This window comes from Ursus arctos, chromosome Y, assembly GCF_023065955.2.
Source record: "Ursus arctos isolate Adak ecotype North America chromosome Y, UrsArc2.0, whole genome shotgun sequence".
Lineage (NCBI taxonomy): Eukaryota > Metazoa > Chordata > Mammalia > Carnivora > Ursidae > Ursus > Ursus arctos.
Genome location: NC_079874.1, coordinates 28,887,641 through 28,907,234, shown reverse-complemented (window position 1 = coordinate 28,907,234; position 19,594 = coordinate 28,887,641). Strand labels below are relative to the sequence as shown.

General features: G+C 48.5%; 1 protein-coding gene across 1 annotated transcript in view; it reads right to left on the bottom strand.

Annotated features, from left to right (window-relative positions):
- Positions 1 to 19,594, bottom strand: part of LOC130544357 (cAMP-dependent protein kinase catalytic subunit PRKX) — an 82,783-nt gene that overhangs the window by 48,887 nt on the left and 14,302 nt on the right. The window contains exon 2 of the mRNA XM_057315724.1: positions 4,294 to 4,462. Coding sequence (XP_057171707.1) covers positions 4,294 to 4,462 — 169 coding nt within the window. The remainder of the gene's footprint in view (positions 1 to 4,293; positions 4,463 to 19,594) is intronic.

Here is a 19,594-nt window from a genome sequence, read left to right as displayed (position 1 = left end):
GTCTGGACTTGAGAGGTGTCTCCCCAAGCAGAGATGGTGGCATGGAACTGGTTAGCGTGAAGCTGATGTCCCTGAGTTGTGTCTCACCAGGCCGGCTGCCCCATACAAGCCGCAGCTCCCATGAGATCTGCTGATTCCTACTGACAGTGCAGGGAAATTAACCCTCCCCAGATTTCTGTCTTCCTGGACGCTAACCGGACTTCTGGTTGACCCATCACCTTGTGGCGAACTGGGTTCGTGGCAGTCAACCTCCCAAGGCTAACGGTTTTCAACAGGGTGATGGTGACCTCTGGGGACACTTAGCAATGTGGAGACATTTCTGGTTGTCACAATGAACACTACTGGCATGTGTTGGGTGGTGACCAGAGACACTGCTCAGCACCTTATAGTGGCCAGGACGCCCCACATCAGAGTCATCCAGCCCCAGACGTTAACAGTGCTCAAGTGGGGAAGCCCTGCCTTAGCAGAGGAGATTCTCTCTATATCTATCATCTATCTACCTACCTACCTACGTATCATCTATCCATCCATCCATTATCCATCCATCATATTTATCTATCTATCCACACATCATATCTACCTATCAACTATATATGTCATCTATCATATCTGTGTATATCATCTGTCTATATCGAATATGTACCTACAGTTCATTTATCTGTCATCTATCTCATCTATCTATCCACCCTGTCTGCCTTCCTTCCTTTGTTCCATCCATCCATCCATCCATCCATCCATCCATCCATCTACTAGACATGTATCTTCCATCCTTCCATCAAATCTATCTATGTATTGCTATCTATCATCTATCTATCTCTTGCTCTACACCAGTGGTCTGCAACTGAAGACTATTTCAGTCCCTCGGAGAGTTTTTTGCCAATGTCTAGAGACATGTTTGGTCATCAGCACTGGGGACAGTGTGCTACTGGCACTGAGTGGGGGGACCACGGGGATGCTGTTAACTTTCCTACATTACACAGAGCAACCCCATCACAGAGCATGATCTGGTTCCCCAGAGTCAATAGTGCCAAGGTGTAGGACCCCTGTCCTGGGGTCAAACAACTCTAGGACACCAGCATTTCTATACACCCAAAGGGCAAGGAGCAGACGTGGGAGGCTGGTGTTTGGGCAGACCCCAAGCCTCTGTCCCAGGGAAATCTTGATTTTGCACCCCAGATGGTAAGTTACTCAGCCCTTCTTAAAATTATCTCCACGGGCTGAGGTGGCCTTTGGAACGACTTTATCCCCGAACAGAACGTGTTCTCAAATGTGCATTTAATGAAAGCCCTGGTATCGTCTCAAAAACACAACAGCAGCAGTTCATATACTGCACTTGGGTACTGACACCGGCACTGCCGAGTCCACTCAACTCCAACTTCAAACTCCAAATAATCGTTGCTCAGGTCAATACCTGGAGTCATCAGCGTTCTACGTGGCCTCAAGAAACACAAGCAAAACATGCTTCCTGTTTCCAGAATCGTATGGGAAGCAGATGTTGGGTGAAGTGACCTCCATTCACATGATAACTGCACAGCTGGGGGATTAAATACATTCTTCACTGATGGTCTTTTCCCACTAAAATGTGTCCTTCGTCATGGGGACCTGGACACCCTGTGGCTCCCATCAGGATATAGTGTGCTCTCCGTGCTATGTTCGGAGAACTTCCAGAGCCTGATTCCACTAGCTCAACTTACACCCAGTGTTTAGACAACCTGGTGACTCCAGTGAGAATGCACAGAAAAAACCAAGTGCTGGAAGTATATTATAGTAAGATCCACGTGCTCTCAGAGATGTACTCTTAGCAAGTCACTAAGTAGGTGTGACCGCTGAATCATATCCTCCCCAAATTCACATGTTGAAGCCCTAACCCCAGGACCTTTGGAGATGCGGTCTTTAATGAGGTCATTAGGATGGGCCCTGATCCCGTAGCACTGGGGTCCTTATAAGAAGAGGGGAGGAGGACACAGACATGCACAGAGGGACAATCACAGGAGGACACAGGGAGAACACGGGGTCTACACGCCAAGGACAGGGGCCTCAGGAGGAACCAGACCTGGCCCCGCCTGGAACTCGGACTCCCAGCCTCCGCCCCACCTGGATCTCAGACTCCCAGCCTCCGCCCCACCTGGATCTCAGACTCCCAGCCTCCGCCCCACCTGGATCTCAGACTCCCAGCCTCTGCCCCACCTGGATCTCAGACTCCCAGGCTCTCCGGCCAGGAGAGAATAAATGTGTGTTGCTTAAGGCCTGTACTCCACGGTACTGAGTTACGGCAGCCCAAGTGAACAAACCTATTTTCCATAATTTTTGGGATAAAAGTCACCTGGAAATTTAGATCACTATTAAGTCTTGAAAGGACCCGTTATTGATAATAATTTCCCTAGATCCTGAGCATTTCTGGAGAGCAGACATGACACCGGGCCTCATTGTATGCACAAACTCAGTACTGTGGGGGAAAACCAAAAATTGATCAAAATCAGTAGACAGATTTTTAAATGAGGTCCTGCCACACTTCCCCAAAACCCGGGAGTATAATCCCTCTGAGAAGACCATCTAATTGTTCCTCACATTCCACGTAGATTTAATGATGGAGGAACATTCCTGCTTCTCAGCCACACCCTTCGTGGACCTTGCCGTGTAAAAAGACTACATTCAACTGTGACCTGCATCCGATTTCTGAATCGCAAAGTCCATCCAGAGCCCGTCAGATGTCGACACATGGTCATTGTGTCTTCTCAACCTCAAAGACATTGGCTTGCGACTCCCGTCCTTTGGAAGGAAGCCCGAGACACGTGACCACAATTTGCCAATATCGTAAAGGAGTCTAGGTCTCCCCGGAGACAGTATTTATTTAAAACCCTAGCAAGCTAAAGGTACTCCCCAGAATCACTATTTTAATTCCTCCAAGAGACAAAACTAGACGCTTTCCTTAATTCCAGAGGAAGAGCTAATGCATACGTGTTTGTAAGTGCTGTCCCTCCAAATGAGGGAATCACACGCGGTGAGTGAGCGGTGCGGAGTCCCCGAATCACTGGCTACTTTTGTTTCCGTGACTTGATACCCTGAGACGCACCTGACCCCTCCTTATCGGCACCAGATCACCTGCAGCTCCAAAAAAGGAAAGTAAAACCAAAAAAAAAATTCAGCCTATTCCTTTCTCCTCCTCGTTAAACATGCAACAGAGTAGGGACTCTGGGTAAGACGCCCTTTGGGGCTCGGAGGATGGGAGGGCTCCCCCCGTAGCTTAGAGACGTCCTTCACGGAGTCCGTGTGCACGGGAGACGTTCCAGAGCTGTGACAAAGGGCTCCCGTCTCTGTGTGCGGACAGGTGTATCAGAGAAGAAGGGCAGGAGCTGGTGTAGGAGGAGGGATGCCCGGTGGGGAGACACACAGGAAGGAGGCACTGCAGGGGAGGGGTGGCCCGCGAGAGACGGGGAGCGACAAGGAGGACGGCACCTGTCCCCTTCTACCGCAGGTGGCTTTCCGAGATGGGACGATAGGTGGCAGGGTGTAGGGAAAGAGAGCCTACAGAAGGGAAACCCAGAGGTCAGCCCACGACGAGCCCTAAGTGGCTGGGGCCGTATTCTGGGTACTTTGCCATTCCCTGTGTATCTGTAGGTACAAAGGAAGGTCACCAGACAGGTATAGGGGGAGGACCACCACGGGTGTAAAGTGAGGAATGCCTCGGAAGGAAGCAAAGATGCCATGGCAACACCAGGTGGGAGGCCAGGGTCAAACATCAGGGCAGAGACAGGGGGCCCCAGATCAGGCAGGGGCTATGGGGTGGGAATGAGAAGGAATGAAAAGAAAATGGCGGAAGGGAGGCTTGACCCTGGTTGGAAGGCACCCAACCCACACCGTGGATGGGGAAAGAGAGCCATATCTGGGTAGAATGGTCTTACCCTGTACTAGCAAATAGCGTGGGAGGACAGGGATTTATTCGTTCAGTGCGGGACACCCTCAACTGGACATGTGTGTGGTGCATCTAAATGGAGACACGTAGTCGTCCATGAGAAACCCAAGGGGGGGCCTGCATGAATGAGGCTGAGCGGTGACTAAACAGGCTCTCTGGGAGCTGGTGACTGTGACCCAGATGGGGACGAGGGGAACAGAGCATCTGGTGGGACCACCCACTCGTCCAGGAGGGGAGCAAGGCCCTGGGGCCAGCAGTCATCCCAACAGCACCTACCTCCCTGGACCCGGGCAGCCTGAGGGTCGGCTGTGACCTCACTCCACCCCGCCGGGGATCTCGGAGAGGGGAGGACCGAGAGAAGGCCGTGGGGAGGGACTCACAGCTTGACCAGGAACGGGTGGCTGACTTCCTTCAGCACTGACTTCTCGTTGTGCACATGCTGTTCCTGCTTCAGCCGGATGACGTCGGGGATACTCATCACCTTCAGGGCGAAGAAATGCTTGGCCGTCTTGTCCTTGACCAGCTGCACCCGTCCGAACGTCCCGGTGCCTGGAGGGGGAGACGGCACACGGGGCTGTATCAGGACCGTCAAAGAAACCGTCAGCTTCGGCGCTCCCAACCCTAGCATATGGCGGGTGAGAGTACTGACGAGAAGTGCGGTTCTGGAAGTTTCAGGGGAGGGTACTATGACGCACTCATCAACAAAGACGATCGCCTGCCTGTGAAATGTCTGTCATTGGAGGGAACGCCGGCCATCGTGTCTACAAATGAGCCATCGTGGAGACCACGTGCATACACACGCACACATACAAGGACAGGTGGAATGGGAAGGTACGGCGAAGACACTGCTTCAACGTGGCTTGTCTCTTCGGGATTTCTAGAGAAAGGCAAAGATATCGGACACGCGACGCTCATGAAAACGGCTCTTTAACACGCTAATACTTGCTCCAAGCGCTTGGATTTTATTTAAAATTTGCTAAGGATTGGATAATGGGATATATCCCAAAATGATATGGGAAAAGACACCTATTCGGGTAGGCTATAATGGATAAAAGGCTGAGACTGGGGTGAAAGTTAAAAACTGCACCCACGACACATATGCAAGGGAATCCAACGCTCTTCTGTACCCTGGTGGGACATTTCCAACCCAGATGCGTCCTCTCCCTCTGCCGCCGAACTGCCTGGTCCTCTGAGCCTCGGTGTGGGCCACGGGGTCCACCTTCCACCCCTCACCCAGACTGGCAACCACTTCATGCAAACATGAGATCAAAGATCCAAAGGAATTTTATCTGTGGCTACAGAAGAGAGGTAAAGAAGGGGGGCAGAAGAATGGAAACGTGTACGTGTGAGCCTCGGGGTACCTGGTGCCCAGTGAGCTTCTAAATGGCGGCTGTGACAGCATGGAACACGGTGACCAGTTATGGTTCTCCGGTTGGAAAAATGGCAATGAACACAGTAAGAGGGAGGAAGGAATCGGGGAGAGCTGGAGAAGACAAAGGACGCTCTCCTCCCTCCCAACACAACCACGCAGCCACGGACATCCTTTCTTCTTGCACAGGGTCTGCACCCATGCACGGTAACATGAGAAAGAGCACGGGGTCAGACTCGAGCAAACACGTGTTGTTGTAGCATTTTCTGTAAGTGAGAATTGCCGAGCTGTGAACTGAATCTCCTGGCCTCCTCGGGCAGCGCTGGGGGCGCGGGCACGATGAGTAACCTTGGCTTCTAAGTGGCGTTTCCAATCATGAATATTTTACTCTAGGAGCTGCAAAGAGGGAGCGGCGAGAAAACCGAGAAAAGTGCTGTGTAAGAAGCAGCGAACGACGAGGGGTAACACATTTGTCAAGGACAGGCTCATCGGAAGGTCACGGGGAAGCAAAGACAGAATTGTAACAGGGTAAGGCAGTCGCGTGTTAGTCCCAACCAAGTCCCAACCGGGAGGCATGGCAGGGGGAAGGCTGTAAGGAGGGAGAACTGGGCGAGTTCAGGTGTCTTTACGCAGACACTGATGTTTCCACTGGGTCAGGTGCACACAACGGGGACACCAGCATCTGGTGGAAGGTCTGCTTTTATTCCATCTGTGAACTGGGGCAAACACATGAATCCCTACGCTTCTACTCTTCCTCTCTCCAACAGGACGGACTGCAGGGCGCCCTGCGAGTCCTGCCACGCCGTCAGGTTCTCGGGATGGAAAGGCGGCCATGTGCCTTCCTCCTTCTTCCCCTCTCTGGTACCCTTCTTCTCGATCATCTTTCTCCACGGCCCCCCAACCCCGAGAAGAAGCCCCTTCGTCATTGGGTTGCATTTACCAAATCATAGTTTGTCTTTTCAGCCCTAGTGTTGGACCTGCACCTGGACGTTCCCCGTGCCTACGTGAAGGACAGCACCGACCATGACTCAGAAACTCCAAACGGGTGACTTATTCACGGCAGCCGGAGCCTGAGCTTCCCTGGGGGATGCGGGAGTCCCTGGACGCCACGATCAGATGACAGGACCACACCGGTCAGCAGTCTCATTCAAGGTGGACGAACCCAGCTACAATTTTCAGCTCTGCCAGCTGAAACGCACAGGACGCAAGACGCCATTAATGGTGCTGCCTGTAAGGCACTGAGGTGGTGGGAAGAAAACGGGCAGAGATTGACCCACTTGGTGTCCAGAGGCTGACCAATATACACCCCCGGCTCTCGATACATCCCTTCAGAAAGTCCATCTTTTAGCTTTGTTGCAGGTAAGGACCCATCTCTGACCAGTAAGACACACCATGGGATAGTACTCAGCCATTAAAAAAAAAGGAAAGGTTCCTGCCATTTGCAATAACATGGATGGACCTTGAGGGCATTATGCTGAGTGAAATACGTCAGACAAAGACGGCATCATCTCACTTATATGTGGAATCTAAAAAGGAAAAAACAACGCATAGAAAAAGAGTTCAGATTTGTGGTGACCAGAGGTGGGATACGGGAGTAGAGCAATTGGATGAAGACAGCCAAAAGGTACAAAGTTCCAGGTGTTAGATAACTAAGTCCTGGGGATGTGCTAACATGGGGATGTGGTGATAACTAAGTCCTGGGGATGTGCTAACATGGGCATGTGCTAACACTCAACCTGACGCCCGCAGACAACACACCTCTATGGTATATTTCAAAGTCGCTAAGACAGTAGCCTACAAGTCCTCATAACAAGAAAATGAACTTTTTTTAAACTATGTGAAGAGACGGATGTTAACTACATTGCAGTAATTATGTCAAAATATAGAAGTATTTGTCTAGTCACTATGCTGTCAATCCTAACTCAATAAAACCGAAAAAAATAAATCTTTACCCCCTCAGCGTTTCAATAAAATAGCACATGCAAAGCCCATCACACAGCATCTCAGTCGAGGTAATAAATGGATTTTCCATCAGTGTAAAATGAAAGTCAATTTCGTAAATGTTCTATGTGATAGTGGTTATGTAACTCTACGCATCTGTCAACGAGTCATCAATGCCAACACTTAAAATGCATGAATTTTGCTGTGTGGATATTTTATCAAGAACATTAACCGCTGCCCCGGCCCCCGTCGAAAAAATTTAGGGTGAGATCGATTTTTTTTTAAAGTACGCTCCATTAAACAGAGCTGACATGCGTTCGTACTCCTTATTCTTTGGGATACGAGATGCAGACGTCTATCAGCCACTGACGGAATATGGCAGAACATATGCCGCGAGGAAAGGATCCCGCGAGGAAAGGATCCCGCACCAGGCTATGGGGACTCGGGACAAATCTGCTACAGGGAGACAGAGAAGGGTCAAGGCTTCCACTCCACTTTATCATCATCATTCCAAAGTCTGACGCGCGCAAATACATCTGAAGACGTTCCCGCAAACATGCCGTTGAAGAAACGTCATCTGAAAAGAGATGCTATGGGGTCGACCACCTTCTGAGTCAGACTCTCTACCCAGGGGGCACAAAGCGCTCTTCCTTAGAGAACCACAGGAAAAATGTTTCTGTAAGTTTAGCCATTTGACAGAAGTGTTCCAGTCCAGTCAACACACCAAGTTTCAAAGTATCAGAGACCGCCATTTTTGTTGGTCCAAGTTGGGACTGGACTGTAACTTGTGGCAGTAGGTTTTGTAGATCAAGTATGTTTTACGTACCTTTGTGATTAATCCCTGGGCCCATGTTGGCTGGATAAAGGGACAGATGAATGAATTCATGGATACACCAATGGACAAATCCACGTAATAGAAGTAGCAGTAGAGTATCTCTTGCCTAAACCAGTGGCGGTTCTTCTGTCAATGGGGGTAAAGATACAGAAACCCAGAGAGACTTCCTGCCTTTGGCCCTAAATATCTCAGATTTCACAGGCAATGGAACAGAGAGCATTTAAAGCACCTCCATATATTTGTAAAAAAAACAAAAGCAAAAACAAAAACAAAAACAAAACACATACAGTACCACCACTGCAATCCAAATAAGGTCCACACAGGCGTTAACGGGATTACAGAGAAGCCAGGTCCTGGTTTTATGCATGTCCTCTGATTATGGAAGCTATCATCTTGGGGTGAGGACACATGGGGACTCTCCTTTCTACTATTTTACAATGACCTGTGAGTCTTAAATTATTAATAGTCACACTGTTTCACACAAAAAATTTTAGAAAAAATCACCTCTATCTTACACCCTAGTTGAGTATCCTGTGTTATCATCTGCAAGGAGCCCTATCACAGGGTGCCTGCGTGGCACAGTCCGTTAAGTGTCCGACTCTTGGTTTCGACTCAGGTCATGATCTCAGGGTGGTGAGTTCTCACCCCACATAGGGCTCTGTGCTTAGCGTGCAGTGTGTTTGGGTTTCTCTCTCCTTTTCCCTCTGCCCTTCTCCCCACGTGTGCACTCTCTCTAAAAAATAAATTAAATTAAAAAAAAAAAAAAAAAAGCAGCAGCAGCCATATCACCTAATCCCACAGATGTAGGATTTGACCACAGATATTTTGCTAAAGGCATCAGTAAAAAGGTCTCTTGCTCCAAAGTCATCTGTTCAGTGATTACTTGGAAGTTCAGTGATTGTCAGAGGTCACCTGCCTCTTTTTCTCTTACCCGAGTGTACCTTTCCCTTTGCTACCATAAAAAATAAAAATAAATAAAAAAATTTTTAAAAAATAGGAAGCACAGGATCCCAAGCCAGCTGCTATGACTCTTTCCCTCCTGGATAGTTTCTTTTAGATCTCTTTAATTTTTTTTAACTTTTACTTGTTTTTTTTTTCCACCACATTGTCTACTGTTAAATTTAGTTCAATAACTTCACTGTTTGACAGCAGCAAAAAGAGGCATTTCCTGTAGTTTCCTATAAAAGACTCCTCGTGATGGCCTTCCCGCTGTCCCTTTAAGTTTTTAAGCAAGTGGCACTAATTGTCAGATCTATCCTCGCCATGGCCCCTGAGCCTGAGTGAGTGCTGGTCACCGCGAAAAGGAAGAAACTAGAAAGAAATGAAATTCCGTCCCCACTGACACCGCACACTCCCGGAGACAGAACTGTGCCTCTCGCCAGCCTCCCTTCAAGCAGAGTTTGCCCACAGATGGGCGCCCCACGACGTCCTCCGCTGTCACGGTACAACTAACTACAAACGGGAGAGCCTCTCAGTTCCTAAGGAGCTCATCATCAAAGAGGCACACGCGAACCACAGCACACCACGGGTCCCAAAGCGCAGTCAAACCTAACACAGGATTTTAAACACCTAATCCACGACCTCCCCGTTTCCATGCTGGGGAAAAGGACAAGAAAAGAATAAGGAAGAGGTAATAACAGATCCCAACTAAAGAGCCCCTGGCAGGCCAGCCCACACAGGTAAGAGTGAACTACTACCAGCTGCAATTATAGAGAAGTATTCACATGGCATCACATAATTACATGAAGCCATTTCTATTCAAACAAAGACAAAGATGGCGGTGCTTGGGAGGCTGAGTTGGTTAAGCATCTGACTTTTGATTTCAGCTCAAGTCTTGATCTCAGGGTCGTGAGTTCAAGCCCTACACTGGGTTCCAGGCTGGGCGTGGTGCCTGCTTAAAAAAAAATGAAATGAGAAAGTAAACACAAAGACAAACATGTTTGATTTGATCTGAATGTGTCTGTATTCAAGACTCCAGCCTCCTCCCCAAAGGCACACCCTAAATACAAAATCCCACTTCACATATGGATGTAATCCGCATACGACAATGGGGCTTTATTCTGTGCCACGGAATGGACTCTGGGCAACAGAAAAACCGTGTTCCCTGATCCCAGGGCAAGAGGAGTCACAGAAGGAGTTAAAGACAGGCACACAGTCAGATGATACCTACACAGATTGAGGGATGGATGGATAGACAGATGATAGATAGATAGATAGATAGATAGATAGATAGATAGATAGAACGGATGGATGGATGGATGGATGGATGGATGGATGGATGGATGGATGTTTGGATGGATAGATAGATAGATAGATAGATAGATAGATAGACAGATAGATTGACGGATGGATGGATGGATGGATGGATGGATGGATGATGGATGGATGGATGGACAAATAGGTGGGTGGGTGGGTGGATGGATGGATGGATGGATGGATGTTTGGATGGATAGATAGATAGATAGATAGATAGATAGATAGATAGATAGATAGATTGAGAGATGGATGGATGGATGGATGGATGGATGGATGGATGGATGGACAAATAGGTGGGTGGGTGGGTGGATGGATGGATGGATGGACCGACAGATGGATTGACTGACTGATAAGATAAATGAGACAGATAATAGATGGACGGATGCATGGAGGGAAAGGTAATAGCTCATAGATGGAGACAGAGAGACACATAGATCATAGGCAAATGACTGACAGATGGTTGATATAGATGAGATAAATAATGGATGGATGGGTGGATGAATGGACAGACAGACAGACAAGACAGCTACTAGATGAACAGACACAGATACAGAGAAATAAATAGGTGGTTGATGGATACATCGATAGATGATAGAGAAGATAAATGAGATGGGTAAGAGATGGATGGAGAGACGGACAGAAAAACACCAGCTTATAAACAACAGACAGACACTAATTTACTTTTTAAGGCTGTTTCCCAAACAGAAAATAAAACTTCATCGAAACCCACTTGGCAGTACACGTAATTTCCTGCTTCATGTAATAACAGCCCCCACAGCGTTGGGACAGTCAAAACTACTCCTGAGAGTTATGGCAGACCGAGAAAAACACAAGAAACCCGTGCAAGAGTGAGCCCGTGTCCACCCATCCTGGAAGAGCCTGCGCTCAGCACTGCATGCGTGTTTAGAATAACAACATGCAAACGACAGCACTTGAAAATACCAGCTGCCACTGCTAGGAAGGGAAGTGAGAATGGCTCCTGACACGCAAGACGGACGACACAGGTCTGGGTTAAAGACCCATGCAGTCCGCCATCACCCCGTCCGGCATCTCTTCCTAACCTGCAGTGTCTCCCGAATTAGGATGCTCCGTGTGCTATCCCACGGGCATTCCCGATGCTAAGGAAACAGGCCGGGCAAGTTCCAGAGGAGCGAGGGAGGGAGGGTGTAGGAGACCCTGTCCCCCCTGAAATGCAGGAGAGGGGATGGCCAACAGGCCAATGGTGGATGGAAAATCTCCGGGAGAGCTTCCTAGCTGGGATACAAAGACGTGGGAAAGGCACGTCTTCGAAGGGGGCACCCCCAGAAGTGAGCAGAGCCCCCCTGCCCTGCCCGTTGCTTGGCCGGCCACTGTGCTCTTCACTGGCTTTCCAGGGAACACGTTCCTTTCTCCTCCTTCCACACGGACTGGCATGACCACAACCCTTCTTGCGTAAGTAGCTACCGAGGGGTCTGGACCATGCTTCAGACCCAAGATTGCCTGAAAATCATACACTCCTATCCTCATCCCCTCGTGGCCCTGGATTCAGCAACTGTGCATGACCTGGAGGAAAATGACACAGCCTGCCTTCACCAGGTGCTTGATGTGGTCTGAAGGATTTCAGCGGACTCGTAACGGGAGGCTGGTACACAGCGGGAAGGCTCTCGGACTCAGGTGACTCACCTGCACATCCTGAGAAATCTGGCAGGAGGAGGGGTCCCTTCCCACCACCCACCAGTGCACACTGCACATGCCAGCTGTTGGCGAGCACCCTCCTTTACATGGAACCTCCATCACCCGGGACTGTAAGGTCTCCAGAATCCGTTCTCTCCTCCGTCCAGCTAAGACCAAGGTTTTACATATCCTGCACTGTCTGGATGGGTGAAATTAGCTTGGAAATGCTTAAAGCAAGTAAGAACATGCAATGCCCGAGGAGGCCAAAAGTATGCACTCTGTTGGTCATTAGAATGTCTATCCCCTCTTCATAGAGAGAGTTGCTCCTCTGTGTTGAAAGGATGTCTGCAAAAAGATACAGGATGCTAAGGGGTACTGGGGGGTCATGGGAGAAGACAGGGGACAAAACCACAGATGCATTTCACAGTATAATTTTCACAATTTTCCTTTATCTGTGAACCACAGAAATGTTTTATCTACATAACAGCGAAATTTATGTGAAACGGATCAATGAAATGAAATCAATGCATTTAAGGAATTATGGAAAAATACAGCGGATGCTTGAATAACGCGGGAGTTAGGGGTGCCGACCCCCCATGCAGTCGAAAATCCGCGTATAACTTTTGATTCCCCCAAAACGTAAGTATTAACAGCGTACTGTTGACCAGAAGCCTCACTTATAAGAACTGATTGCCACAGCGTTCCTATGTTCTATGTATTATTTGCTGTATTCTTACAATAAAGTGAGCTAAGGAAAAGAAAGGGTGATTAAGAAAATTCTAGGGAAAATACATTTACAGTGCCAGACTGCATTTATTGCAAAAAATAATAAAATAAAATCTCGCATCCTTAATCGTTTAGAGGGGCGCCTGGGTGGCTCAGTTCCTTAAGCATCAGCCTTCTGCTCAGGTCATGATCCCAGAGGTCCTGGGAAAGCCTGCTTCTCCCTTCCCCACTCCCCCTGCTTGTGTTCTCCTCTCTCTCTCTGTCAAATAATAAATAAATAAAATATTAAAAAAAAAAAAAGAGAGTCGACTGTAATCACTGTATCACAATGCATAAATTTATCATTGTAAAACTCACTTATTTTCTTTGGCATTTCCCCCTCCTGGTAATATCAGAAAAGATTATAAGCTACAATGTATGAAATAATATATGTCTAACGCATGCAATCCTCCTTCAAAAAGCCAGTTTTTAAAATTCTTGTTGCGCACAAGTATAATCAGACTTCTGGTTTATGGGAAAAGGGCCCTTAAAAAAAAAAAAAAGTGTGCTGGGGCGCCTGGGTGGCACAGCGGTTGAGCGTCTGCCTTCGGCTCAGGGCGTGATCTCGGCGTTTTGGGATCAAGCCCCACATCAGGCTCCTCCGCTAGGAGCCTGCTTCTTCCTCTCCCACTCCCCCTGCTTGTGTTCCCTCTCTCGCTGGCTGTCTCTATCTCTGTCGAATAAATAAATAAAATCTTTAAAAAAAAAAAAAGTGTGCTAATTCTGTGAATGAACAACACAGAGAACGGGACACTTTGAAAGGGTGAATCGTATGGCCTGTGAATTCTATCTCAATATGCAAAAGTTACAGAAAAGAAGAGTGCCTTGGATCAGCTCAAGAAGGTTCTTTTCTTAACTTGGAATATTTACTTCCAAGATCAGCTGAAAACACTGGATGCAATTCAAGTCAGCCCTGGGTGGGAGGGGGGGCCGTTTTGTGAGTCTGCTCGTCTAGACAGCTTTTTGTTTGTTTAAAACAAATAACTCCCTGAAAATTTTGCTGAGGCAAGCAACATTCCGTTTCACACTGTACAATTTTAATAGATAAAAGCAGAACTGACATTTTGGAAGCACAATTCTCCTATTTACAAGTTATTTAAGGAATGATCTTCTCTCCTGTCAAAGATACAGAACGGATCATCGTGAAGGAAGAAAGAAACTCAGGAAGTTCCCACCCGCCCCCAGCATGAGCAAAAGTCCCACAAGGGAAACGCCTGGAACTCCTGGCTCGGCTTTGGCGTTCCTGTAAGCACGGAATCTGCAGCTCTGAATGTCACTTGGGTGAGTCCTCACCAAGAAGAACAAAGGTGGGTCTTCATACATTCCCAAGAAAAGCTGGCCAGGCTAAAGACGCAGCCCTAAACTGCAGCCAGGATGGGATGGAATGTCATGGTCACCCCCAAAATGTACTGCCTTTCAGATCAGGGTTTCCCAACCTCAGCACCGCTGACATTTGGGGCTGGATGACTGTCCAGGGTGGGGCGTCCTGTGCAATGTAGGGTGTTGAGTCGCGTCTCTGGTCTCCACCCACCACATGGCAGGAGCAGCCCTACACCCCCAACTGTGACAACCAAAAATGTCCCCTGACCTTGTCAGGTGTCTACTGAGGAACAGAATCACCACTGGTTGAAAACCACTGCCAACTGACTGATAGATGACAGATACACAAACAGATGATACATGATTGATAGATGACAGAGGATAGACAGATGATGGATGGATGCATGGAGGGAGGGAGGGAGGGAAGGATGGATAAATGGATGATGGACACATGGATGGATGGACAGATTGATCGATGGATGATGGATGGAGGGAGGGAGGGAAGGAGGGAAGGATGGATAAATGGATGATGGACACATGAATGGATGGATGGATGATGGATTGATGGAGGGAGGGAAGGATGGATAAATGCATGATGGACACATGGATGGATAGACTGATGGATGGATAAATGGATGGATGATGGATGGATGGATGATGCACAGACGGATGGATGGATGGAGGGATGGATGGACAGACAGATGAGAGAGAGAATCTCTCTTGCTAAGGCAGAGTTTCCTCCACCAGATGCCCTCACCCCAAATTCCAGTTGTGACCATCAATAATGCCCAGTCATTGCCAAGTGTCCAGTGGGGGCAGAACTGCCCCCAGTTAAGACCCACTGCCCAGTTGAACTTTCCGTGGGGCAGGAACCTTCTCCATCCTGCTGTCTGCTACAGTAGGCACGTGCTCCCAGGGGGCTTCTGAGGATCTGAAATGCAGCTCCTGAGACTGGCTAATGAGACAATATTCTTATTGTAGTCCCTGGGGCTAGCGGCCACCATCTTGGACAGCTTTAAAGTTCGACCATTCAGCTCACACTCAATTCTTGTTATCAAGGGTCAACCGCTGTCTTTGACCACAAATGAGTTAGGCAGTCCGTGGCATGAGTACGACCTCATTCTCTGAACGAAGACCCAGTCAATGTAACGAGGTTGGGCATTCTTTCCCCCGCTATTGGTATTTGACTGTGTGTCAGGTGTCCTACACAACTCCGAAGCAGCAATGAACAACGTAAGGCTGGTTCCCTCATTCGCTGGGGTTAGTTACAACTGGGCCGGAAAGGCAGGCAGTAACGACTAATTATAACAGGTATAATAACATCGATGAGCTCATTTGGGTTTAATGAGCTCAGTCAGGTTTAATGACTTGGTAAGACAGGTGTGTAGAGGAAGAAACGAATGGACCTTACTCGGGTGTCAGGATCAGAGAAGACTTTTTTTTTTAAGATTTTATGTCTTTATTTGAGACTGAGTGTGGGAGAGAGAGCATGAGCAGAGGGGAGAGGCCAAGGGAGAAGCAGACTCCCCTGCTGTATAGGGAGCCCGATGCAAGACTCTGGGATCATGACCTGAGCCGAAGGCAGACGCTTCACTGACTGAGCCACCCAGGCGCCCAAGACATTTCCTTGAGAGGGAGTCAAGTTTCAAATGGAAACTGGAGAGCTGGGCAGACTGAAGGGTAGTTTGTAGGGTGACTGGGAAGAAGTAAAGGCTGTGAGGCAGAAGCCACACGGAGCACTGGAATTTTGGAGGAGGGAGGAAACACTAGGGAGCACAGCAAGAGAAGGGAAGGACTGTGAAACCCTTTGAGTGAGCTCTTCATGCCAAGGGCAGCAGGAAATCACACGATGACACCAGGAAGTGCCTGTGTGTGTGGCTTTGGGTTCTGCATGCTTTTGTTTTGTTTTAAAGATGTCACTGTTGTAAGAGAAGCCAGTGGGAGGAACAGCCAGGGCAGTGTGGGAGTTGTGGTACAAACCAGGACAGAGGTCAGAGCCAAGGGTCAAGAGCAGGGGTGACAGCGAGCTGCACAGTCAAGAGGACAAGCAGGGCGGGGCCAGGAGAGGGAGGGTGGACAAGACTGCAGGGGTGGATGTTGGCATCTGAGCAGTTAGTGACCAGAAACCCTAGCAGGTGTGCAAGGGATCTGCTGAGTTGTCTGGTTTGGGGGCAGAAGGTCCAACAGTTCCACGTGGCACGCTGTGGACACACTGAGGACAAAGGGTGTAGTGGGTTGAATTGTGTCCCCCCAGAAAGGTATGTCCATGTCCTGAACCTTACTACTGTGAACGTGGTATTGTTTGGAAACCTGTCTTTGCACTGTGGATATAGTCAAAGATCTCAAGAAGAGATCATCGTGCTTTAGGATGGCCCTAAATCCAAGGACAGGGGTCCTTGTAAGACACAGAAGAGGAAAGACTCAGGCACAGAGAAGCAGCCACGTGAAAAATGGATGCAGAGATGAGAGGGCTGCAGCCACCAGCCCAGGGATGCCCAGAGCCCCAGAAGCTGGAAGAGGCAGGAAGGACCCTCCCCTGGAGCCTTGGGAACGACATGGCCCTGCCCCACCTGGATCTCAGTGGTCCTGCCCCGCCTGGATCTCAGACTCTGGTCTCCACAGCTGGGGGAGAAAATGTTTCTGTTCCTGTAAGCCACCAGGTTTGCAGGGATTTGTTAGGACAACTGCAGGAAGGTATGACAACGGGCCTCCTAGCTTCCAGGGAGCCATGGAACCCGCAACAGGCATTGCTTTGGAGACACTGCCCTCCAGAGCTCACTCAAGAGAAAGGTCTAGATCTGAGCTGTGCATGTGGGAGCCAACACCTCCACGGTGATAACTGAAGTCACCAGCATGAACAACAGCACCTTTGATTTGGGGGAATTTTCTTTTTCAATTATTTAAATTTTCAGCAATTCTATTGAAAACTGTTTCTGTTTCACTGTCACATCCTGTTTTTGTTGATGGGAATGGTATCTTCTCAAACTTCCCTGAACACAGGACTCATAGTAAGAGTTATTTTTTAAATGTCTCCTGTGTTCCTCTTTTTGTTTTCATCAGTGTTCTCTTTAGGCGCCCTGAATTATCTGCTTTTCCTGGGATCACATGTCTTTACTTATCTCCATGCCTCACACAGTGTAACCTCCCGATAAACACTGGGTTTGCGGTCTCTTCCCATTTACCAATGAGACGGATACCAGAAAGAGTGACTCAGAAAGTTTCCACGTGTGAGTGAGGCTGGGGGCTCTGAAAGCATTAGGAGAACTTAGTCCTGGAGCGCGCAGAAGCTGCCTGCTTCCTCCGCAGTTGTGTTTACCCAAAACCCTAGGCAGCCCTGAACATCTGCTATCAGATCCTAGTTCCTTCTTGGCACCTTAATTACAATCCTTAACACACTGACCTTTTCTTACTTATCTGTATTAGTAAGCTTCTTGGAAATGTAAACTGCATCCTATACTTTTTATGTCCCCCAAATAAAGTCTGCAGTCCCTTGCACATGGGACGTGCTAATAACCACTTTCCAAACAGCCTCAACGATGCCTCTGCAACGCTAACCCAAACCTACACCGCAATGGGGACATCCAGAGCTCCACAGAAGCAATGCCGTTAGTAGGATTCAATTTTGAACAAGGCGACCACTTCACTTGGGTGCAGTTGAGAAATGAGAATTCAAGCCGTGTTCTTGGGGCACAATGAGGGATTTCATTCTCTGAAGACTCCCCGGATACAGGAATCACCATGAATCAGTCACTGTGGGTGCTGCATCAAGACCCTCTTAGACTGGGGCATTGGTTTAAAGCACCGGTTCTCAAGCACCCTGATCTCAAGATTCTTTGGCAAGGTCTTCAGAAACAGATGGAGGACCGTAACCAATGTCTGTGTACTTGTGGGCGTTGCTCTCGGGAGATAGTAACCATATTAGCAAGGAAAGCAGCAATGTCTAAAACACAAGAGCAAGCAAGGACACTCCAGTGATGGTCAGAGGTGATACCGTCCCAGCTCGGGGAGCTTCCGGAAACCGCCACACACACAGGCAAGAAGGAGAGAGAGAAGGACAGCTAATATCTTTATGGTACTATGAAAGGAGGCTTGACCTGCGAACTCTCTAGAAGGTTCTCCAGGAAGCCCATGGGTCCCCAGACCCCACCTGGAGAACCACCTTGGTCTCAGTGATGACCTCACTTGTACAACCCATCATGCAACCAACAAGCTCTCTCAAGAGGTATTAAATGGAGTATTTTGCACGTGGCACCATTCTGCAAACACGGCAAAGATGTAAGATGAGCGTTTTTTTTAGTTTCTGCTCCGCCAAGCACACAAGCGCTTTGTTCGTCAGGTTGTACAATGTGCCCTTTTCATTCTCGAATAGTGCTTACTTTGTGATCATGTCACAGCGCCATATATTAAATCCGGACATCCTCAAAGTCCTGAGCAAAGAACACGTTGGTGGACACATCACAGCAGATGTAGAAAGCCTTCCATTCGGTGTTCCCACTTCAAGCCACCACCTTTCCTCCAGGATCCAAGGCACCCTGGACCACATGATGACAATGTGCTTCCCTCCAACCATCTCCCTCCACCCTTCCCTCCCGCCCCCGTCATCCCCAGAGATATCCAGTTCCCATCGCTAGCTCAAACCTCCTCCTCCAACGACAATGGCACTCCTGCATCATCCCCCAGGAGGCTTCGGGAGGGAAGGGGCCTGAGGGTCCAAGAGAGAAACCAGAAACAATCCCCCATGTCCCTAGATTAGGGTATGAATCCATCATTCATCTTGTCACGACACAGGCCAGCCAGGTAGATATCAAGCACACTGGGATCCCAAGAAGAACCAAGAAAACAAGGAAGGGGTCCGTCTGCTATGTCCCATGCCTGACTCTCACCCAGCCGGAGCCACAGAGTATGTTCGCGATCCAAGGCACATTTACACGAGAGCCCAATCACAGCGGGTCACTGGAAAGTCAGACCTATTTCGAACAACTACATGCCACCCCTTTAGGAAGTCAAGTTCAATGCCAGAAAAAATAAAGTCAATGAAAACACAATATTCAGTTTCTTCAAGAGTCCTGATGAGCCACTCACCCTGTCTTACCGCCTCCTCCCTGGGAAATCTGCCTTCCGTCAAGCATCCATATTCAACACCACTGCTTTTCGCTGTACTGAGTTACTCCTTTGCTGAATCGCTAATCTTATAAGAATCCTGCTTTACGTTTTCCTATCACCATGTGATGCTCGTTACAGGTACGAAGTCTTTTCTATGCTAACAAATTAAGAGGCCTTGCGATTGAGACCCATGTCGGGCTCCCTGCTCAGCGGGGAGTCTGCTTCTCCCTCTCACTCTGCCCTTCCGCCTGCTCCTCCTATCAAATAAATAAATAAAAATCTTAAAAAAAAAAAAAAAAAGAAGTAGGTTTTCACCTCCATAAAGGTCAGGAACCCCCACATGGTGATGCAGGAGGTGAAGAATCCAGAGCACGCAGCCACCTATCAAACCTTCACGCTGATGGTTTTGCCGAGAGCACGGCGTTCTCTAGTTAACTCC